This window comes from Chiloscyllium plagiosum, unplaced genomic scaffold (genome assembly GCF_037043375.1).
Source record: "Chiloscyllium plagiosum isolate Xiang-an unplaced genomic scaffold, Cpla_swu_hap1 HiC_scaffold_6, whole genome shotgun sequence".
Classification (NCBI taxonomy): domain Eukaryota; kingdom Metazoa; phylum Chordata; class Chondrichthyes; order Orectolobiformes; family Hemiscylliidae; genus Chiloscyllium; species Chiloscyllium plagiosum.
The window spans coordinates 121522405-121546736 of NW_028270144.1; the positions used below are offsets into that span (position 1 = coordinate 121522405).

At 43.4% G+C, this 24332-nt stretch overlaps 1 protein-coding gene across 2 annotated transcripts in view; it reads right to left on the reverse strand.

Annotated features, from left to right (window-relative positions):
• The window catches only part of LOC122550927 (neuroligin-4, X-linked), a 308072-nt gene that overhangs the window by 36328 nt on the left and 247412 nt on the right, over positions 1–24332 (reverse strand). For both annotated transcript variants that reach the window (XM_043692405.2, XM_043692404.2), the window contains one exon: positions 11802–11987. In XM_043692405.2, coding sequence (XP_043548340.1) covers positions 11802–11987 — 186 coding nt within the window. The remainder of the gene's footprint in view (positions 1–11801; positions 11988–24332) is intronic.

Here is a 24332-nt window from a genome sequence, read left to right on the forward strand (position 1 = left end):
TTGGTGAAATAACCCCACAGAGGCTGGTATCCCGTCACCAAGTCACCTTTTATTTACACTTACAGTACCTGGGCTCTGAACAGCTAGCTTAGAGCCAGTCCCTACAGTGAGCAGACTCCTGTTTATGATTAGATTAGATTACTTACAGTGTGGAAACAGGCCCTTTGGCCCAACAAGTCCACACCGAACCTCCGAAGAGCAACCCACCCAGACCCATTCCCCTACACTTACTCCTTCACCTAACACTACGGGCAATTTAGCATGGCCAATTCACCTAACCTGCACATTTTAGGACTGTGGGAGGAAACCGGAGCACCCGGAGGAAACCCACGCAGACACGGGGAGAACGTGCAAACTCCACACAGACAGTTGCCTGAGGCAGGAATTGAACCCGGGTCTCTGGCACTGTGAGGCAGCAGTGCTAACCACTGTGCCACCATGCTATTTTATTAAACAATACACAGTTCAGAAAACAATTAACATTAACAGCTGTATACAAAGAAACAGCAATTATACAAGGGAGAGGAATGGCAAAGCCATGCCCCAAATCCTACTGTTCAACTAGTTTTCAGGGAAATGAGGACAAACCTCAAATCCCAGTTTCAATCATTACAAAACAGTAACAATGACTTCTGTCAGCCAGGGCTCCCTGATTGTCCCAGGTTAACAACCTCAATCAGAGATCATGGAGATCCACCTGGCCTTCGTTCCAATCACTACAATTGGAAATCTGGAATTGAAAGCTCGCTGATGATCATGAAAGTATTGTTGTTTGTTGTCCATTCTTGCCCAGTCTGACCTACCGTCTTAATCGTGAGTTCCATTCCCACAGCACTCGGTCTGAACTGCCCTCTGAAGTAACCTCACAGGCAACTCAGTTCAAGAACGGTTAGAGCTAGGTAACACATGCCAACCTTGTAATCCCGATAAGGGAAAATGCAGCATTCAAATTACACACAGGAATACCTTAGTAATGCTACTGAGACAGATGACTGATTAATGTAGGAGCACGTTACTACAGATGCTGGAATCTGTACTGAAAACAACAAATGCTTGAATTCTCAGTGAGTCAGGCAGCATCCATGGAGAGAGAGCAAGCTAGCGTTTTGGGTCTTAGTGACTCTTCCTTAGAGCTGACATGAAGTGGAAAGGGGGCAGCAATGCTTTCTCTCTACGGATGTTGCCTGACCTTCCGTTTTTGTTTGCTGACCAATTAATTTGCTTTCTTTTAAATGTTAGTTGAGCTGTTCTGCCAAATTGTGCAAAGGGACAGCAGATAGGGTTAACACCGTGACTGTGAAATATGGCACCCCCAACAATGCAGTGCTCTCCCAGTACTGCACCGGAGCATCAGCCTCTGTACTGACTCTGTTCTTTAGGGAATTTCAAATTCTTTACGATCGGACACAGGGACAAATCTGCGATCCCCTGCATCATCGCAGGAGTGCCATCAGTTACTTGTGGCTTCCTTGGGATAACAGGCTGTGTTCTTGGGTTCGCCAGAGTCAGGTGTACACATATGAGTACAGATCTCCTCCCTTCCTCTCTGAAGTCATGCCCTACCACGGATTAACGAGTGCTGGAAAAGGAAAATTGCCACAACTCCACTCCCCCACCATCTCAGGTTTGACAAGTTTGAAGGTCATGGCAGGGGAAGGAAAATCAGGAATGCATGAGAGGTCAAAGTTGGAGGAACACCGAGATCACAGAGGTTTGTTTGATTGGTATCGATCGCAGAGCCTGGGAGGGCAGTAAGACCGCTCAAGACTTTGATGGAAGGTGGTGATGGAATGTCAGCCAAACTGTGTGGGATATTTCTAGCCAACCTGTTAGAAAATGCCCAGTGTTGGGGTTTGGGGTTTCAGTTTTAGTCCTCAAATCTTGGCTTCCAAAGCCCCTCAGTGAATTTTAATATCCATAACAGGTCCCTCACACAAAACACATTGACCAAATAGAGCTCCCCTCAAGGACAGTGAAAATGAGGCAAATAAAGTATTTTCTTAAAATAAAGGCAAACAGCATCCATCAGACTGACAGGAGACGGTCATAAACATTGTGGGATTGCATTTGGAAATGATTTTAAAGGAAAATTGGATAAATATGTAAGGGAGCTGCCAATTGAAGATTAATTCCTGCAAAGCAGTGAGATTGACTTTTGATCATATTTGCTCCTATTGTCCCCAGGATTGGCAGCTTCCTCCTTTCAATCAATCCCTGCATCTGAACACTTCGAAAGATAACTGATTTCTTTCTTCATTCTGTCTCCAGGTTAACTGCAGAATTGCCAGTTTAATAGGCTCCAGGCTGACCTCTCACATTCTACCAATCTGCCCCCACCCACCCCGCACCACCATCCCTCCCCCCCCCACTTCCCTAGTTAACCTTGAGCTCATTCAGAATTCTGCTGCCCATGCCAGAACTTTTCCTAATCCTAACCCTAACCCTAACCCAGGTCCCACTATCCTAACTCCCCCATGTCCAATGACTAGTGAGACAGCAAATCTATTTGAAACTTCTTGTCCTGTTTGCAAATATCCCCATGACTTTGCCCCTCTCTATCTCTCCTGGGTATCCTCAAGCTCTGAGCTCCCTTGACCTCTGCACCCTGCCAATTCTGACCTCGTGAGTGTCTCCAAGTTAATCCGCTCTGCCAATCCCTTCAGGAATGGGGTGATGGTGACATCATAGCCCAGCTGCTAATGTATTTCAGGTCCAAGCTACTTAGCAGGTGGTTGTAACTTAAATTGATTTTCATCAAGAATTTGGACCATATATTCCATAAAACCATAGTGGAGGGTTGTAAAACTCCATCTGACTTACCAGGGTCCTTTAGGGATGGAAATCTCTCTGTCCTACACATGACTCCAGACCTACAGCAAAGTGGTTGACTCTTACCTGCCCTCAGAACTAGCCTTGGAGGCTATTTAAGGGCAATTAGGGGTGGGCAATAAATACAGGCCTTGTCAGCATCGCCACATCCCTTAAAGAATTTATTTTTTAACCTACCTAAGCCAGATTTTCTCAAAGTGAGATCAGGAACCATAAGTAAGCTGACATAGGGTCATAGAGATATACAGTTTGGAAACAGACGCTTCATACCAACTCATCCACGCCAACCAGATATCCTAAATTAATCTAGTCCCATTTGCCAGCACTTGGCCCATATTCCTTTAAACCCTTCCTATACATATACCCATCCAGATGCCTTTTAAATGCTGTCATTGTACCAGCTTCCATCACTTCCTCTGGCAGCTCATTCCATCCACGCACCACCCTCTGCGTGAAAAGATTGACCCTTAGGTCTCTTCTAAATCTTTCCCCTCTCCTTTTGAGGTCACAAGCTCTGAGTTAATAATGACTGTCATACAGCTCTGACTCAGTTGCAGTACGTTTGCTCTTGCTCTGATAGGTAGCTGCACTCAGCTCCCATAGGTCTCTCTCTCCTCACCACCACACAGCCAGACCCCCTCTCTCCTCACCACCACACAGTCAGACCCCTCTCTCCTCACCACCACACGGCCAGACCCCCCTCTCCACACCAACACACAGTCAGACCCCCCGCCATCCTCTCAGCACCACACAGCAAGACCCCCTCTCTCCTCACCAACACACAGTCAGACCCCTCTCTCCTCACCACCACACAGCCAGACCCCCCTCTCCTCACCAACACACAGTCAGACCCCTCTCTCCTCATCGCCACACAGTCAGACCCCCACTCTCCTCACCAACACACAGTCAGACCCCCTCTCTCCTCACCACATGTCAGACCCCCTCTCTCCTCACCGCCACACAGTCAGACCCACTCTCTCCTCAACGCCACACACCAGACCCCCTCTCTCCTCACCAACATACAGTCGGACCCTCTCTCTCCTCACCACCACATGTCAGGCATCCTCTCTCCTCACCAACACACAGTCAGACCCCTCTCTCCTCACCACCACACAGCCAGAACCCCTCTCTCCTCACCAACACACAGTCAAACATCCTCTCTCCTCACCACCACATGTCAGACCCCCTCTCTCCTCACCACCACACAGTCAGACCCCCTCTCTCCTCACCACTACACAACCAGACCCCCTCTCTCCTCACCAACACACAGTCAGACCCCCTCTCTCCTCACCACCACATGTCAGGCACCCTCTCTCCTCACCAACACACAAGTCAGACCCCCTCTCCCCTCACCACCACTCAGCCAGACCCCCTCTCCCCTCACCACCACACAGTCAGACCCCTTCTCTCCTCACCACCACACAGCCAGACCCCTTCTTTCCTCACCACCACACAAGTCAGACCCCCTCTCTCCTCACCACCACACAGCCAGACACCCTCTTTCCTCACCACCACACAGTCAGACCCCCACTCTCCTCGCCACCACACAGTCAGACCCCTCTCTCCTCACCACCGCACAGCCAGACCCTCCCTCTCCTCACCACCACACAGCCAGACCCCCTCTCTCCTCACCACCACACAGTCAGACCCCCTCTCTCCTCACCGCCACACAGTCATACCCCCTCTCTCCTCACCACCACATGTCAGGCACCTTCTCTCCTCACCACCACACAGCCAGACCCCCCCCTCTCCTCACCAACACACAGTCAGACCCCCCGCCATCCTCTCAGCACCACACAGAAAGACCCCCTCTCTCCTCACCAACACACAGCCAGACCCCCTCTCTCCTCACCACCACACCAACTCCCATCTGTGCTCCCACAGGTCCTAGCCTCTCTTCCCTAGCTGCCATCCCCCCATCCCCCGCCTCCTCACACTTGCCCATCACCCCCCCCAAAGAGGGGTCAAAATAATTTCAAGCCTCAATGGCTTGGGAAGCTCTGACCCGAACTCTAAGTTCTCTCAGTCCTGAAGAAGGGTTACGGTGGGCTCGAAATGTTAACTCTCTTTCTTTCGCCACAGATTCTGCCTTTCCTGGTGGGTTTCTGTTGTGTGTTTGTTTCAGATTTCCAGTATCTGTAGTATATTTTCTTTTATCTAAACCCTCTGCCTATTAATTTCTCTCTAATCCATTAAGATGCACCTTAAAACCTACCCCTTTACATTAACCTCCAGTCACCTGGCTTCAAATCTTCTCAGGTGACTTAGTATCAATTTCTATTTGCTAACACCCATGCAGAGCACCTTAGGATTTTTTATTCTATTGAAGGCACTATATAAGTGCAAGGTTCAATTTGTGAATTGATGCAGATCTGCTTACTTTGGTTTGAAATGAAACATAAACATCATCTGCTTTTCTCCAGTAGCTAAACTATCCTGTATTCAAAGAAGAATTTGATTGTTGCATTTTTTCCTTTGAAACTATTTGCTAAACACCTGAAAGTCTAATTTTGGAATGGGTTGGAATGGGGTAGAGGAACTATGTGCTATCAACCTTGGAGTGGCGTGGTGGCTCAGTGGTTAACACTGTTGCTCAAGGTGCCAGGGACCCAGGTTCAATTCCAGCCTCAGGCGACCGTCTGTGCAGAGTTTGCGCATTCTCCCTGTGTCTGGATGGGTCTCCCACAGTCCAAAGGTGTGTAGATTTGGAGACGAAGTTGCCCATAGTGTTCAGTGATGTGGGTTAAGGGAATAGGTCTCGGTGGGATACTCTTCAGTGGTTTGGTGTGGACCTGTTGGGCTAAATGGCCTGTCTCTGCGCTGTAGGGATTGTACCATGGTACAATTATTTTATCAATCATTAAGGCTTACAATATGCTATCAGCATCTGCAACAGATGTTAATTTTACCTTGGAGATGCTGCGTGTACTAAGTAGCTGCTAGTTAATAGTTCCTTCATTATACTTAGACAACTCAACAGTGTTACACCTCAAGTAGCTACATGGTGTATGGACTGAGACACAGCCAGCTAACATTTCAAGGCTGAAATTTAATCAAAGCTGTACACATAATTTGCAGTGTAAATTTCAAAGTATTTCTTTACTTTTTATGACACGTTGGCACCAAGAGTTTTGCAAAGTCTCTGAGCACTCCGCAGCATATTCAATCCTAAATCCAAAATATTACCCCCACCTTTCTGTCAGGACTTATTTTCGTCAGTAGGGGAATTGGGGAAGACATCAATCACACCTGGGTGAAACTGAACTTATCAGAGCCCTTTGCACTCAGTTCAAATGGAACCCAATTTTACTGGAGCAAGGAGAGGGGAAGTGTGGGCATCATAAATGTTTAGAATAGACATAAATTCACATAAAAGATGGACCAGGTCAATGGCATTGCCAAGCTGTCAAGTCATTTAATCGTCCAAGCCTTCAGTTGTGTGTTTTGACATAACCCAAAAAACTTGTATTATAGCATTATTCCAGTTTGACTACTTCCACAACCTAACATTATTGCAGTGGGGAGCCATAGGGCTCGTAGTTTGATTGAAAACATCAATTAAACAACCAGCTATTGTTGATGTGTCTCTTTTAACGAAATCAAAATATTTAAGGATTTAAGGGAAGCTAAATGTATTGAATGACTTTTCATGAATGACAGTGCTATTTTGCAGTAAGACCTGCCAGGGATATTTGGAAATGTATTTTATTTTATCTCACAACAGCTCCTGAAGTTGTCATATATTTACTGGATGAGTTGTCATGGAGGGTAAAAGGACAAAGAGTGTTGTGTAGGCACCATGGGTTGGTATGAGCTGGTAATAATGGGCATGGGGAGTGGGTGGGAGTTGATGAGAGTAAGGTGTGCAGTCTAAAGGGACTAATATTTAGCCAAACAACTGAGTTGCCATCCAAGTAAGCCAAGCAGATATTTTTACCAATCACCTCAACACATGACAGTCCTGATTTGTCCCAAACACATTCCCACACCTCTACCCCAACCCAGGAATGAATACCTGTACATTCAGAGCACCTCTTCCTTGGGGAGGACTAATCGAGTAGTGAGATATCTCAACACTGCACACCAGTCTCAAGACTGAAAATCCAAGTCTGTATATCCTTTTACGTTCATCAAAAATAAATTATCCTCGCTGTTAGCAGCCTTTAATAGATCCTAATAAAACTCTGGCCAGGTCGGTTACTTCAACATATTGCTGATAGTTGGTGGTTAAGATAAGATTCAATACTTTTCTGTAAATCTAATTTTGTATGTATTTCACACTAACTGAAAATTTATAGTCTAAACTGTAAAGTTCACAGCTTTAAACAGCATTTAACAAGATATCCACTGCAACAATAGTGGGTCTGAGTTAATTAAAGAAGCATTTGAAACTAATTCTTCAAAAATGAGGTATTTTTGTTAGGAGAATATAAAATTGGCCAAATCAGTTTGACCTAGGACTGAATGCTGGAAAGTGATGAGTACAAGGGTTCTAATTTCATTGTATAAATTTTGTCTGCAGTTGACATTTTAATTAACATTGACAAGTTAATTTCTAACGTTCCTTACCTTAAGCAAGGTTTTTTACAAGGTGTCCATTCAAAGAACAAAGTTAACAATCACATGACACCAGGTTATAGTCCAACAGGTTTATTTGAAAGCACTAGCTTTCGGAGCACAGCTCCTTCATCAGATGGTTGTCACTGAAAGCTAGTGCTTCCAAATAAACCTGTTGGACTATAACCTGGTGTTGTGTGATTTTTAACTCTGTACACCCCAGTCCAACAGCCCAAAGATGTGCAGGTCAGGTGAACTGGCCATGCTAAATTGCCCATAGTGTTAGGTGCATTAGTCAGAGGGAAAATGGGTCTGGGTAGGTTACTATTTGGAGGGTCAGTGTGGACTTTTGGGCCGAAGGGCCTGTTTCCAAACTGTTGGGAATATAGTCTAAACTAATAACGGCATCATTCAAAGAACAGTTTTGCTTAGTTCAATTAAAAAAGCAGCTGGAATCAGTTCCTCTGCAATTGGGTCAGAAAGAGTAATTTTGTTTTGGATGCATATAAAACTAGCCAACGTAATGCAACAAGTATGGGATTTGGATGATTAAGAAAGGAAGGGAAAGAGGTGCTTCATTATTTTTGTTTTTATTTCTCATTGTTTCAGCCTCCAGTAATTGGTTCTTGTCCTTTTAGAGGAGAAGAAGCTAATTATTTGGTCAGTATCTGGTAAGTGACAGAAGATTATGCTATTTCTAAAGTTCAAGTCTGTTCAGCAGGAGGGAGGAGTGGGGTCAATGTTATTTTTCAAATTTTAAGGGAAATTGTATATGTACAGTTGGCTAAAGTGAATTGGCTCATCAGATTTTTATTAAAAATGATGCGTCAATGGAGAAGCAGGGGCAGATATTTAGAGGGATATTTGAAAATACACCGTATAATTAGGTTCTGCAAGTTAAAATTCTGAAGGACAGACCCACCATCCATGGTTAACAAGAAAGGATTAAGACAGTAACAAGCTTAAAGAAATATAACATTGCCATGAGAGGTGGAAGGTCAGAAGATTGTATTGAATGTTTAAAGAAGGAGAAGAATGACAAAAAATAATAGTGAGGGAAAATCTGGAGTTACAGAAAGCTGAACAAAAATATAAAAGCAGCTAGTTAGAGTTTCTATAAACATTTAAGGAAGGAAAGAGTTAACAAAGTGAGTGTTGGCTCCACAGAAACTGGAGCATTAACAATGGAAAATAAAGAGATGCCAGATGAATGAGTATTTTGCAACATAATTCAATGTAGAGGACACAAATAACATCGAGAAGCACTTACAAGTTAGGAAATAGAAGTGAGGGAGGAACACAGGAAAAATACTATCCCCAGAGAGGTGGTCCTAAGGAAATTATTGGAGTTATGACTGTCTAGTGCTTAGAGCTTAAAGGACATCATCCTAAGGTCTCAAAAGAAGTGGCAAATGAAATGCATTGGGTTTAATTGTCCACATTCAGGGGAGATTCTAGTAGATGTAGAAATTGAAAATGTAACTCCTTTATCTAAAATGGAGGGTTAAAAATCACACAACACTAGGTTATAGTCCAATAGGTTTATTTGCAAGGACGAGCTTTCAGAGTGCTGCTCCTTCGTCAAATAAACCTGCTGGACTATATCCTGGTGTCGTGTGACTTTTATGTTTGTCCACCCCAGTTCAACATTGGCACCTCCACATCATTAAATGGGAGGGAGAAAGTAAGCAGGAAACTATGGGACATTTAGCTTAACATCTGTCTTCAGGAAAATTTTAGAAAATATTAGTAAAGAAGCAATGGCAGGGTAAATGGAAAGTTCAAGGTAAGCAGGCAGAGTCAACAGGGTTTTGTGAAAGGGACTTCAGGCTTGACTTACCTTTCAGAGTTCTTTGAGGAAGAAACTTGTGTGACAGATAAAGAGAAATCAGTGGAAGCACTATACTTAGATTTGCAGAAGGCCTTTTATAAAATACCACATCAAAGGTTATTGCAGAAAGTCAAAGTTCAGGAAGTGGGTACCAGTACATTATAAAAAGCTGAGATTAAGGTTAAATGTGTTTTTTTTTATGGTTGTTAAGCTGTACTGATTTGTGTGCCACAGGGACTAGTGCTGGGACATCACCTTTTTGTAACTTATTTAAAGGAAGGAACAGAATTTTTGCCAAATATGCTGAGGACACAAAAATAGATACGAAAGTAAGTTTGTAGATGGGATGAGGAGGTTACAAAATAATATAGACCAGTTATGTATGTGGGAAAAGACATGGCAAATGCAGTACAATGTGAGAAAATGTGAATTTGTCCATTTTATCAGGAAGAATACCAAAGAAGCACATAATTTAAATGATGAGAGATTGCAGATCTCTGAGATTCTGAGGGATCCGGATGTCTTAGTGCATGGATCAAAACAGCTAGAATGCAGATACAACAAGTAATCAATAAAGCTGATGAATGTTATCATTTATTGTGAGGAAATTGAGTACAACAGTAGAGAGATTATGAACACAACAAAATGGAAAATGTTGGAAAAGCTCAGCAAGTCTGGCAGCAAATTTGGAGAGAAATCAGAATTAATGTTTCAGGTCCAGTGACCCTTCCTCAGAACTTTGTTTTTTGATTTCCAGCATCCGCAATTCTTCCAGGATTTATTTAGTAAGGAGATTATGCTTCAGTTCTACAGTGCAATGGCAAGACTGCATCTGTCGTACAGTTTACAGCATTATAAAGAACAGCACAGCACAGGAAAAGGCTGTTTGCCCCACCAGGTCTGCGCCAACACATGACACGTGTCTAAACTAAAAACTTTTTGTCTTCATGCAGTTTGTATCCCTCTGTTCCCTGCCTATTCATGTATACATCAAGATGCCTCTTAAACATTGTTGCTATAACTGCTTCTATCAACCCCTCTGGCAGTGCATTCCAGGCACTTACCACCCTCTGTGTAAGAACCGTGCCTCTCATATCTCTTAAACTTTCTCCCTTTTACTTTACATCTACACCACGAGTAACTTACATTCCCACTCTGGGAAAAAGACTCCGACTATCCATTCTATCCGTGCCTCTCATAGTTCTGTAAACCTCTGTTTAGTCACCCCTCAGCTTTCAAAGTTCAAGTGCAAACAAACTAAGTTTGTCCAATCTCTATAGCTAATGCCCTCCAAATCAGGAACATCTCTCTAAACCTTTTATTGTGCCCTTCTCGGAGCCTCCACAACCTTCTGGTAGTGTGGTGACCAGAACTGTAAACAACATTCCAAATGTGGCCTAATTAAAGTTCTATATAACCACAACATGAGTTGCTAATTTTTACACTCTATGCACTGATCAATGAAGGCAAGCGTGCCATACGTTTTCTTTTTTACCTTATCCACTTGAGTTGCCACAGTCAGGGAACTGTGGACCTGTATGCCTGGATCCTTCTGTGTGCTAATGCTTTTGAGGGTTATGTCATTCACTTTTACTCCTCTCCCTCACCACTTTGCATTTGACCATTTTAAGTTATATCTGCCATTTTTCTGCCAAGTATCCAGCACTACACATATCCTGCTACATCCTCTGGTAATTCTTCTCAATACTCACAGCTCCCCCAATCTTTCTAACTTCCATAAGCTTATTAATCAGACCACTAGATTCTCCTTCAAATCATTTTTATATATCACAAACAATATAAATCCCAGCACTGATCTCTGTGGAACATCACTGGTCACAGATCGCAAGTCAGAAATATCCCCTCCCACTGCTACTCACTGTTTTCTATGAAAGAGCCAGTTCTGTATCCATTTTACCAGTTCAACGCGGATCCCCTGTGATTCACCTTTTATATCAGCCTGCCATGAGGGACCTTGTCAAAGGCCTTGCTGAAGTCCATGTAGGCAACATCCATTGCCCTGCCCTCATCAATGCTCTTGTCAATTAAGGAAGGATGTAATGTACGGGAGGTAGTTCAAATAAAGTTCCCAAGACCAATATCTGGAATGGGTGGGTTGTCTGACGAGGAAAGTTGGTTGTATTTGTTCGAGTAAGAGGTAACTTAATTGAAACATATAAGACTGAGGCATCTTGACAGAACAGATATGGAGAGAATGTTTCTTCTTAGGAGAGAATCAAGAACTAGCACTAACCTGCTTACAAATAAGGAGTCACTGATTTAAAATGGAGATGAGGCAAAGTATTCTCATTTAAGATTGAGCCTTTGGAGCACTCTTCCTGAAATATCAGTGGAAGCAGAAGCTTTCAATATTTTGAAGTCCAAGGTAGATAGACTCTTGTTAAGAGTGAAAAATGAAAGTGAATGTGAATTTGAGGGTTACAATCAGATCAGCTCTGGTCTTACGTAGCAAGGTCAAGGGGTTGAATGGCCTTTTTCTGTTTCTTAAACCATAAGGCTTCAGAGCAGATATAGGCCCTTTGTTTGTGTGCTTACATGTTGCAATTAGCCTTGATGTTCTTACCTTCTGAATAATGGGAGAGTGTCAGTAAACTGACACAGGATGCTCCTGCCCCAGATCCAAAGACTGTAATCCGCATCGAATCTCCTCCAAAAGCTCCTATATTTTCACTGATCCACCTTAATGCCTGAATTTGGTCCAGCAATCCATAATTGCCTTTGGCAGCTTGGTCACCTGTGCTTAGAAAGCCTGCAAAGGGGGAAAAAAGAACATACGCAGTGTGAGGTACCAGGGAGTGACCACAAACACATTAGCGTGTGACAGTACATGTATATCGCCATCCCTTCAGTGTTGTCAGGTCAAAGTCCTGGAACTTCCTCCCTCCCCATTGTGGCATTGACATTTCGACCCTGGGAAAAAGGCTTTGACTATCCATTCTATTCAGACCTCCCAATTTTGTAAACCTCTATCAGGTTGCCCCGTCAGCCTCCAAGGTTCAAGTGAAAACAAATCAAGTTTATCCAATCTGTCCTCATAGCTAATACCCTGTAAAATCAGGCAACATCCTGGTAAGCCATTTCTGTATCCTCTTCGAAGCATCCATATCCTCTGGTAGAGTGGCGACCAGAACTGTACAAATGTGGCCTAACTAAAGTTCTATACAACTGCAACATGACTTGCTAATTTTTATACTCTATATCGTGACCGATGAAAGGAAGCATGACATGAGCCATCTTGACCATCTTATCCACTTGTGTTGACAATTTCAGGGAACTGTGGACTTGTACACTTGTAGTGGACTTGTAGATCTCACTGTATGTTAATGCTACTAAGGGTCTGCCATTTTCTGCATATTCCCCTCCTGGATTAGACCTTCCAAAATGCATCACTTTACATCTGAGTGGATTAAATTCCATCTGTCATGTCTCTATCCAAATCTCCAACCTGTATCTAGCCTGCTGTATCCTCTGGCAATCCTCTTCACTATCTGCAGCTCCCCAGTCATTGTCCCTTCTGCAAGCTTACTAATCAGATCACCTAATTCTCCTCCAAACCATTTATATATGTTACAAACAGCAGGGGTCCCTGCACTGATCCCTGTAGAACATCACTGCTGTCAGCACGGTGCGGCATGTGGACTGCAATGGTTCAACTTCGAGAGTGTGGTGCTAGAAAAGCACAGCAGGTTAGGCAGCATTCGAGGAGCAGGGTAATCGACGTTTCAGGCAAAAGCTCTTCATCAGGAATCTTAGTCAAGGGCAACTCAGGATGGTAATAAATGTTGGCTCAGCCAGTGACACCCACATCCCATGAATGAATTTTTTTTTAAAATGACTTGAGCGTAAATTTGATGTGAGGGTCACCACACCTAAGATTAAGGCCGTAAGGACTTCATTGTGTCCTTAGCCAGTGCCAGAACTGAACCTGCACAATTGGTCAGCTATCCAGCAACTAAACTAAATAGCATGCGCAGGTTCTAGTGCCATTAGAGCGGCTGGTGGAAGTTCAATTCAACTAATTAGAATCTGAAGTCGAGATGATTGTGAAACTATTATCAATTATCGTAAAAATCCATCTAGTTCACTCATGTTCTTTAGGGATGAAAATCTGTCTTCTTTCCCTGGCCTGGCCTATACGTGACTCCAGACCCACAGCAACGTGGTTGACTTTTACCAACCCTCTGAAATGGCCGTGCAAGTCACTCACTTCACAAGCAATTAAAGATGGGTGACAAATGCTGGTCTTATCAAGGATGCCCACATCCTGTTAAATATGGAAATTAAAATAAGTAATAAAATGTACTGGCCTACTTTAAGACATTTAAACTCAATTTCTAAGTTGAAACAAAGGTTTTCTTTATAAATTGAAGTTCTGTCTCTATCTAAATTGCCATCACTTGAGAGATTTCATTTTTAGATAACCAATTAAATACTTTACCTATATCAGACTTTAAACAAAAAAAGTCAATCAACCCAGATTTCTTAATAAACATGATTATGAGTTCATTATAAAAACAAAATACATTCAATTAAGATGTAATAATTGGTTAACACAGGCAGTAACATAGAAATATAGCTGCTTATCACTAAAAATAGCCCAAAAGGCACATTCTTCAGGAACAGATGTAATAAAATTAGGTTTCTCTGCAGGGATTAGCTTTTTGAAAGAAATACACTTTATCAAATAGGTGAAAGCATAAAGCATAGAATGTTCTGGAATATGTTGCTCAAAAGTTCTGGCACATTTAGTTAAGTCACAAATCATGCAGAGTACTCTCTGAAGTCTTGTGGGCACAGCCTGCTCAGGGATTACAATCTTGCGATATTCTTTCAAAAGAACAATTAGTTTCATCCTGAACTGAAACTTGGTGAGATCAGCTGGGCAACTTGATCATCGCAGGCTTCCCTCCAATTTAACTGGCTCTTAGCAGGCTTTCTTCCAAGTGAATCAAATAAAACATTCTCCAAGTCAAAAAAAAATCGCTGACAGTCATCTACAGAGAAACAAGCAATTACTACAGTCATGTGATTTTTGGAAGCTCTGTTAAAATGTTCATTGTGAACTTTCAATGACCTATTTTTGAAAGCCACGCAAAGTCTCTCCACTACCTTGAAACAAATTCCTTTTTCCGCAATCCTTCAAAACTCAAGTAATTCAAATAACTGTCTGTGTGGAGTTTGCACATTCTCCCCGTGTCTGCGTGGGCTTCCTCCGGGTGCTCCGGTTTCCTCCCACCCTCCTCTAGTTTATCTCTCCATGCTTCAGGCTCTCTGCCTTTATTCCTGATGAAGGGCTTTTGCCCGAAACGTCAATTTCACTGCTCCTTGGATGCTGCCTGAACTGCTGTGCTCTTCCAGCACCACTAATCCAGAATCTGGTTTCCAGCATCTGCAGTCATTGCTTTTACCCCAAAGACGTGCAGGTTAAGTGAATTGGCCATGCTAAATTGCCCGTAGAGTTAGGTGCAGGGGTAAATGTAGGGGAATGGGCCTGGGGGGGTTGCTCTTTGGAGGGTCGGTGTGGGCTTGTTGGGCCGAAGGGCCTGTTTCCACACTGTAGGGAATCTAATCTAATCTAATTTTAAATACAAAGCATCTTTGTAATCTTCACGCTTGGAAGAATGAAACATTGTTTTTCAACGTATTTCAATGTAAAGTACGAACAAAACGAAACATTAAAAGAATTAAGACATCCTCACTCTGAACTTCACTTTTTCTTTACATATAACACAACTACCTCTGATATCCTCTCATATAATTCGAATACGTATACATTCTGGACAAAGCATTGGTTATTACATTATTCACACTAGGGGGCAAACAGTTTTGAAAAAGTGTGATTGAAATAGTAAACCCCAATGAAATAGTCTGTCCTTTTAGATTTTAAGTTTTTCCACAAAGATTATGACATTATGATCAGTATATAACAATGTCTTTTCGTGGATATGACCGACATACACTTCAAAATAGTTAAGAGCCAGTAATCCATAGTAATCCTCGGCTTTTTTCTCACTATAGAGTATCTCGTTTGGTATTGATTTAGTTTTCTGGGAAAGTTTGATCTATTGGTTTTTCTAAGCCCGAACAATCTTGTAACAGAATTATACCCATTCCACAAATCACTGGCATCAATGGTAATCTTGATCTCCATTTGGTAAGTAATCAGGCATTGCTATCCCGATCAATACAGTCTTCCAAGTGTGGAGTCTGCCTTTATTTTTGCAATGATATTTCTGAAGCCCATTCAGAATCAATTTGAACAATTAGGCTTAGGTAGTAACATGACTGGCAAACTCCAAGTGTTCTGACTGGGTACAACTAGACACTTTTCCACCATTTCTTGATATCTGCTTTCACCTGGGTCTGTTTCACTGAACATGAGAGATAAGGGTATTGTTTATCATGGAATCCCTACAGTGTGGAAGCAGGCCATTCAGCCCATCAGGTCCACACAAACCCTCTGAACAGCATCCCACCCAAACCCACCCTCCTATCCTCTCCCTGTAACCCTGCATTTACCATGTTTAACCCACCTAGCCTGCACATCCCTGGGCAATTTACCACAGTCAATCCCCCTAACCCAAATTGTGGGAAGAAACTGGACCACCCGGGGAAAACTCACGCGGCCATGGGGAGAATGTGCAAACTGTACACAGACAGTCACCCAAGGGTGGAATACAACCCAGGTCTCTGACACTGTGAGATAGCAGTACTAACCACTAAGCCACCATGCTTTATAGAGGAGGCATCTTCAATATCTACATCGTGGATAAAGTTAAAAATCACACAACATCAGGTTATAGACCAACAGGCTTATTTGGAAGCATCATATATCATGTATGGCTCGGGTTTATTCCAACAGACTCATGTAAATTCAGTGAATAACCTTGATAGGTCTTTTCATTCATCATTCTCTAAATATAACAGCATGGTGTCTAATATCCTTCACAGTTCAGTGTTGGCTAACCGGACAGTACATGACTTGATTTGTGAATTATCTAATCTTCCTTGTCTAATCATTCTCTCTCTCACTTTCATTCTCTATTTTATCATAGATCTGTACTCTTGATGGTGAGAATGTTTCAACATATTGATGCAACACAGCCAATTCTTTATCCTGTGATCTGAGATGTCACTCAGATCACTTATTTTGTTAATCTTTTTGACTGTCCTTGGTGGACCACTGCAACTTTTTTTTAATGGTTCAGTTCATAAAGGTGGGGGCACTAACCTTATCCCTGGATTAAAATGACCATGGTTGAAAAATGTGTTGCTGGAAAAACACAGCAGGCCAGGCAGCATCCGAGGAGCAGGAGAATCGACGTTTCGGGCATAAGCCCTTCTTCAGGAATGCTGGTACTCCAGCATCTGCAGTCCTCACTTTCTCCTAGTACCTCATTCCTAGGAGAAAGTGAGGACTGCAGATGCTGGAGTACCAGCATTCCTGAAGAAGGGCTTATGCCCGAAACGTCGATTCTCCTGCTCCTCGGATGCTGCCTGGCCTGCTGTGTTTTTCCAGCACCGCATTTTTCAATTCTGGTACTCCAGCATCTGCAGTCCTCACCATCTCCTAGTTAAAATGATCATGATTTAGTATGCTTGCCCCCATTGCTTATGATGCTCCATGGAGTTCTTGAGCTACTTTGTAGACTCCTGTAAGTTGTTCCCAGATGCAGGTACATGGTCCAACATGGTCAACTTATTCTTCTGTCCTAAGTTCCAGCCTTTCCTTTTCAAAATATCTTCATCCAAAGAGTGGGGAGATTTTGGAATTCTCTATTTGAGGCCCAGAAATTGAATGTTTTCAAGGAGTTTGACATCATTCTTAGGGGTAGAGGCATCAAAGGGAATGGGGAGTTAACTGAAACAGGATACAGAATCTAGATTAGAGTGGTGCTGGAAAAGCACAGCAGGTCAGGCAGCATCCGAGGAGCAGGAAAATTGACGTTTCGGGCTGATGAAGGGGTTTTGGGATTCGGGAGGCAGAGGGGGTTATTGACAGGACTGACAGAGAGGTAGTCACTCCCCGGATAAAAGAAAAAGACAGATGGGTGACAGTTGGGGGACAGAAAGGGAACCGGCAGGCAGTACAGGGACCCCCTGTGGCCATTCCCCTCAACAATAAATATACTGTTTTGGATACAATTGGGCGGGATGACATGCCAGGGGAAAGCAGTGAGGCACCTGCTGCTCAGAAGGGAAGGGGGAAGAGGAGCAGAGCAGTAGTCACTGGGGACTCGATAGTTAGGGGGACAGATAGGAGGTTCTGTGGGGACGAGAGAGACTCACGGTTGGTGTGTTGCCTCCCGGGTGCCAGGTTCCGTGATGTCGCTGATCGTGTTTTTGGGATCCTCCGAGGGGAGGGAGAGCAGCCCCAAGTCGTGGTCCACATAGGCACCAACGACATAGGTCGGAAGAGAGATGGGGACTTGAGGCAGAAATTCAGGGAGCTAGGATGGAAGCTTAGAGCTAGGACAAACAGAGTTGTTTTCTCTGGTTTGCTGCCCATACCACGTGCTAGTGAGGTGAGGAATAGGGAGAGAAAGGAGTTGAACACGTGGCTCCAGGGATGGTGCAGGAGGGAGGGTTTCGGGTTTTTGGATAATTGGAGCTCTTTCTGGGGTAGGTGGGACCTCTACAAGCAGGATGGTCTTCATCTAAACCAGAGGGGTACTAATATCCTGGGTGGGAAATTCACTAAAGCTATAAGGTGGATTTAAACTAATACAGCAGGGGGCTGGGAACCAAAATTGTAGGACAGGTATAGAAGAGGATGACAGTAGGGAGTTCCCAAATCAAGTATATGACACTGGCAAGCGAGAACATGGTTTGAAATGTGTGTACTTCAACGCAAGGAGCATCCGAAATAAAGTGGGTGAACTGGCAGCGTAGGTTGGTACCTGGGACTTCGATGTTGTGGCCATTTCAGAGATATGGATAGAGCTGGGACGGGAATGGCTGTTGCAGGTTCCGGGATTCAGATGTTTCAGTAAGAACAGAGAAGATGGTAAAAGAGGGGGAGGTGTGGCATTGTTGATCAGGGACAATATTACAGTTGTAGAAAGGATGTTTGGGGACTCGTTAACTGAGATAGTATGATTAGATTAGATTAGATTACTTACAGTGTGGAAACAGGCCCTTCAGCCCAACAAGTCCACACCGACCCGCCGAAGCGCAACCCACCCATACCCCTACATTTACCCCTTTTAACGTAACAGTACGGGCAATTTAGCATGGCCAATTCACCTAACCTGCACATCTTTGTGACTGTGGGAGGAAACCGAAGCACCCGGAGGAAACCCACGCAGACACGGGGAGAATGTGCAAACTCCACACAGTCGGGAATTGAACCCGGGTCTCTGGCGGTGTGAGGCAGCAGTGCTAACCACTGTGCCACCGTGCTCACCGTGGGCTGAGGTTAGAAACAGGAAAGGAGAAATCACCATGCTGGGAGCTTTCTATAGGCCTCCGAATAGTCCCAGAGATGTAGAGGAAAGGATAGCAAAGATGATTCTCAATAGGAGTGAGAGAGACAGGGTAGTTGTCATGGGGGACTTCAACTATCCAAATATTGACTGGGATCACTACAGTACGAGTACTATAGATGAGTCAGTTTTTGTCCAGTGTGTGCAGGAGAGCTTCCTGACCCAGTATGTAGACAGGCCTACAAGGTGCGAAGCCACTTTAGATTTAGTACTGGGTAACGAGCCTGGCCAGGTGTTAGATTTGGAAGTAGGTGAGCACTTTGGAGTCAGCAATCAATTCTGTCAGGTTTTCTTTAGTGATGGAAAGGGATAGGTGTACTCCACCGAGCAAGAGTTACAGCTGGGGGAAGGGAAATTACGATGCAGTTAGAAAACATTTAGGAAGCGTAGAATGGGGAAGGAAACTGCAGGGGATGAGCACATTAAAAATGTGGAGCTTATTCAAGGAAAAGCTCCTGTGTGTCCTAGATAAGTATGTAGCTGTCAGGCAGGGAGGAAGATGTAGAACGTGTGAGCCATGGTTTACTAAGGAAGTGGAATCCCTGGTCAAGAAGAAGAAGAAGGCTTATGTTAGGACAAAATGTGAAAACTCAGTTAGGGCGCTTGAGGGTTACAAGGAAGTCAGGAAAGACCTAAAAAGAGAGCTCAGAAGAGCCAGGAGGGGACATGAGAAGTTGTTGGCGGATAGGATCAGGGTTAACCCTAAGGCTTTCCATAGGTATGTAAGGAATAAAAGAATGACGAGAGTTAAATTAGGGCCAATCAAGGATAATAGTGGGAAGTTGTGTGTGGAGTCAGAGGAGATAGGGGAAGCACTAAATAAATATTTTTCGACACTGTTCATTATAGAAAATGAAAATGTTGGCGAGGAAGATACTGAGATACTTGTATCTAGACTAGAAGAGATTGAGGTTCACAAGGAAGAGGTATTAGAAATACTGCAGAGTGTGAAAATAGACAAGTCCCCTGGGCCAGATGGGATCTATTCTAGGATCCTCTGGGAAGCAAGTGAAGAGATTGCCGAGCCTTTGACATTGATCTTCAAATCATTATTGTCTACAGGAATAGTGCCTGAGGGCTGGAGGATAGCAAATGTGGTTTCCTTGTTCAAAAAGGGGAGTAGAGACAACCCTGGTAATTACAGACCAGTGAGTCTCACTTCAGTTGTTGTTAAAGTGTTGGGAAAGGTTATAAGAGATAGGATTTATAACCATCTAGAAAAGAATAATCTGATCAGGGACAGTCAGCACGGTTTTGTGAAGGGTAGATCGTGCCTAACGAATCTTATTGAGTTTTTTGACAAAGTGATCAAACAGGTAGATGAGAGTAAACCGGTTGATGTGGTGTATATGGATTTCAGCAAGGCGTTCGATAAGGTTCCCCAAAGTAGGCTATTATACAAAATGCAGAGGAATGGGATTGTGGGAGACATAGCAGTTTGGATCAGTAATTGGCTTGCTGAAAGAAAACAGAGGGTTGTAGTTGATGGAACATCATCTTGGTGTCCAGTTACTAGCGGCAGACTGCAAGGGTCGGTGTTGGGTCCACTGCTGTTCATCATTTTTATAAATGACCTGGATGAGGGCTTAGAAGGGTGGGTTAGTAAATTTGCGAATGACACTAAGGTCGGTGGAGTTGTGGATGGTGACGTAGGATGTAGTAGGTTGCAGAGAGACATAGATAGGATACAGAGCTGGGCTGAGAGGTGGCAAATGGAGTTTAATGCAGACAAGTGTGAGGTGATACACTTTGGCCAGAGTAATCAGAATGCAAAGTATTGGGCTAATGTTAGGATTCTTGGGAGTGCAGATGAGCAGAGAGATCTCGGTGCCCATGTACACAGATCCCTGAAAGTTGCCACCCAGATTGACAGGGTTGTTAAGAAGGCATACAGTGTTTTGGCCTTTATTAATAGATGGATTGAGTTCCGGAACCAGGAGGTTATGCTGCAGCTGTACAAAGCTCTGGTACCGCCACACTTGGAGTATTGTGTACAGTTCTGGTCACCGCATTATAAGAAGGATGTGGAAGCTTTGGAAAGGGTGCAGAGGAGATTTACTAGGATGTTGCCTGGTATGGAAGGAATGTCTTACGAGGAAAGGCTGAGGGCCTTGAGGCTGTTCTTGTTAGAGAGAAGAAGGTTGAGAGGTGTCTTAATAGAGACATACAAGATAATTAGAGGGTTAGATAGGTGGACAGGGAGAGCCTTTTTCCAAGTATGGGGACAGCAAACACGAGGGGACACAACTTTAAAGTGAGGGGAGATAGTATAAGACGGATGTCAGAGGAGGTTTCTTTACTCAGAGAGTAGTAAGGGTATGGAATGCTTTGCCTGCAACGGTAGTAGATTCGCCAAGTTTAAGTGCATTTAAGTCATCATTGGACTGGCAAATGGACGTACATGGAATAGTGTAGGTGGGATGGACTTCAGATAAGTATGACAGGGTGGCGCAACATCGAGGGCCAAAGGGCCTGTACTGCGCTGTAATGTTCTATGTTCTATGTTCTATGTTTTGCCCAAAACATTGATTTTCCTGCTCCTTGGATGCTGCCTGACCTGCTGTGCTTTTCCAGCACCACTCTAATCTAGACTCTGGTTTCCAGCATCTACAGTTCTCATTTTTACCTAGAAACAGGATACAGTCAGTTCTTCTGTACTGCAATGGTTGCACTCTTGAGCAACCCCGCATTGTAGAAAAATCATGATTTAGAAACAATGCTTAAAATATTGGTGCCTGTGGTCATGTTACAGCCAACACATGTTTTAAAATTTTGCACTGTAGAAACAGCGTCCCCAATTCGTCAATCACGTTACAGTCAATTTGTGTTGATGAAACGCATGTTATAACTGAGCTGGATGATCAACTGTGATCACATTAAATGGTGGAGCATGTTCGAAAGGGCCACGAGGCCTTATTCTGCTCCTAATTCCTATGTTAACATGTTTCTTTGGTTTGCATCTGAGTTCCCCTTAGCTCATCTCAAAAAGGATAAAAAATGGTTGATTCATTAGGTGCATCCTATGCAGCAAACACAAAATATGCCTTTGACCCTATCATTACGATATTCATGACATTCTCACCTGCTCATTGTTTTAAGATTTTGTTGGCACTTTCCTAAAACTCCTTGTACCCATCAGTCTGAAGATCTTAAATGTGTCATATGTAGACTACTCCCTGCAAAGTATGAGATATGAAATTGGAACCTTGATCCGATTGGATCTCCACAGGTAATCCTTATCACGTGGAGGACTGGGTTAATGTCTCTATCACTATCTCAGCAGGAGTTGTTCTTCAGGATATCAGCTCTGAGAAATCAGTAACCATTTTCACAATAGTAAGGAAATAGTGATGTCCTACTTGGATTTTCATCGAAGTTCCCAAATAAACCACCAACTCCAGTCAAACGATTCTTTAAAAGCTAGTATGGGAATGAGGAGTGCTAGTCTGACTGTGTGTTGCTGAGTCTAGATTAGAGTGGTGCTGGAAAAGCACAGCAGATCAGGCAGCATCCGAGGAGCAGGAGAATCGATGTTTCAGGCAAAAGCCCTTCATCAGGAATGAGGGCGTTCATTCCTGATGAAGGGCTTTTGCCCAAAACGTCAATTTTCCTGCTCCTCGGATGCTGCCTGACCTGCTGTGCTTTTCCAACACCACTCTAATCTAGATTCTGATTTCCAGCATCTTCAGTCCTCATTTTTGCCTGACTGTGTGTTGCTGCTTTCCCATCAACTGTACCACATCTAAGTGAAAATCTGGCTAGCTAAAACTTTAATTTATATATCTTTGTTTTGGAACATTCGACACTTTATCCTTTTGCTACAAAAACAACCCATTGGCCAAGCCATTTCTACTTTTCTGGAAGCTCAGATCTGCAGAGATTTTTGTTTCCTTTTTCTGAGAGCATATGCATATGTCTGTCTGTCAGTGTGTGTCTGTGTATGTGTGTATATTTGTCTATATGTGTGTGTGTGTCTGTGCCTCTCTGCATGTGGCTATGCATCTGTGTATGTGCGTTTGTCTCTGCCTGTGCCTGTGTGTGTGTGTGTGGATGTGTATGCGCCTGTGTATAGGAGAAGATGTAGGCCATTCAGCCCTAGTGAATCTACTCCACCATTCCATGAGATCATGCATTTAATGCAAGAGAAAAGTTGAGAGAAAGGCCATACCAGCTTAAAATAAAACTGGAGCTAAAGAAAAAATTCTCTGACTCCACAGAAAATTCTGATGATGAATGACCCAAGTCTAATCCAAGAGAGCTGTTTAAATTTGTGCTACCCTCCCTAATATTCCGAAATTCCTGCTGGTAAGCTTATTCAAAAGCACCAAGAATAGCTTGATTTTCTGCCACCTCACATTCTTTAGAAGCTCCACAAGACAGATACTTGGTCTGTCAACCTGTTTTGCATGGTCGACATCCAGTGTTATTTTAGCCACCTCATCTACTTGCCTTTTTTTTCAAAAGGTTGAAGATGAATCAGCCACTCTCTCATCAAATTCAAATAGCTCCCTCACTGTCTTGAATTAGATGCCAGTCATTCCTTATCAGGATGTTTCATGGAGTCACAAGACTCAATATTTTTAATTCCAGATTTTTAAGTTGGGAAATCTTCTCGCTCCCCTTTAACTTACATGAAATGCTCTTACTTTTCGCTACCTCTGACATGCTTTATTTGTTTATATTTCCTCAAATTCAAGCTTTCTAAATTTCCATTTCCTTTTCAAGTTTATCTTCAATTGAATTCAGTTGAATCACTATCTGGTTTGCTGAAATAATTCCACAAAGGCTGGTATTCTGTCACCAAGTCACCCTCTATTTACATCTGCATGGTACACGGCACTCAACAAACTAACTCAGAGCCTGCTCCTAGAGTATAGATCCCTTAAATCTCCTATTTATATCTGTCAGCCAGGGCTCCCTGATTGGAGCAGGTAAACAGCCCCAATCAGGAAACTCATATTCCATGAGGTCCACCTTGATCCAATCACTACGTTTAAGTTGCTATTCTTACAATTTCAAATATTGCACTATCGCCTGAAATATGTCAGTCTCCTAAGCACCCACCATTAACTCTAAACATGATGACCCAGTCATAGAATCATAGAGATGTACAGCATGGAAACAGACCCTTCGGTCCAACTTGTCCATGCCAACCAGGTATCCTAACCCAATCTAGTCCCACCTTCCAGCACCCGGCCCATATCCCTCCAAACCCTTCCTATTCATATACCCATCCAGATGCCTTATAAATGTTGCAATTGTACCAGCCTCCACCACTTCCCCTGGCAGCTCATTCCATACACACACCATCCTCTGTGTGAAAACATTGTCCCTTAGGTCGCTTTTACATCTTTGCCCTTTAGGAGAAAGTGTTGACTGCAGATGCTGGGGAAAGGAGCTTAAAAATGTGTTGCTGGAAAAGTGCAGCAGGTCAGGCAGCATCAAAGGAGAAGGAGAATCGATGTTTCGGGCATAAGCCCTTCTTCAGGAATCAGAATTCTTCAGAATTCTTCTTCAGAATTATCTTTGCCCTTTCACTATAAACCTATGGCCTCTAGTTCTGGACTCTCCCACCCCAGGGAAAAGACTTCATCTATTTATCCTATCCA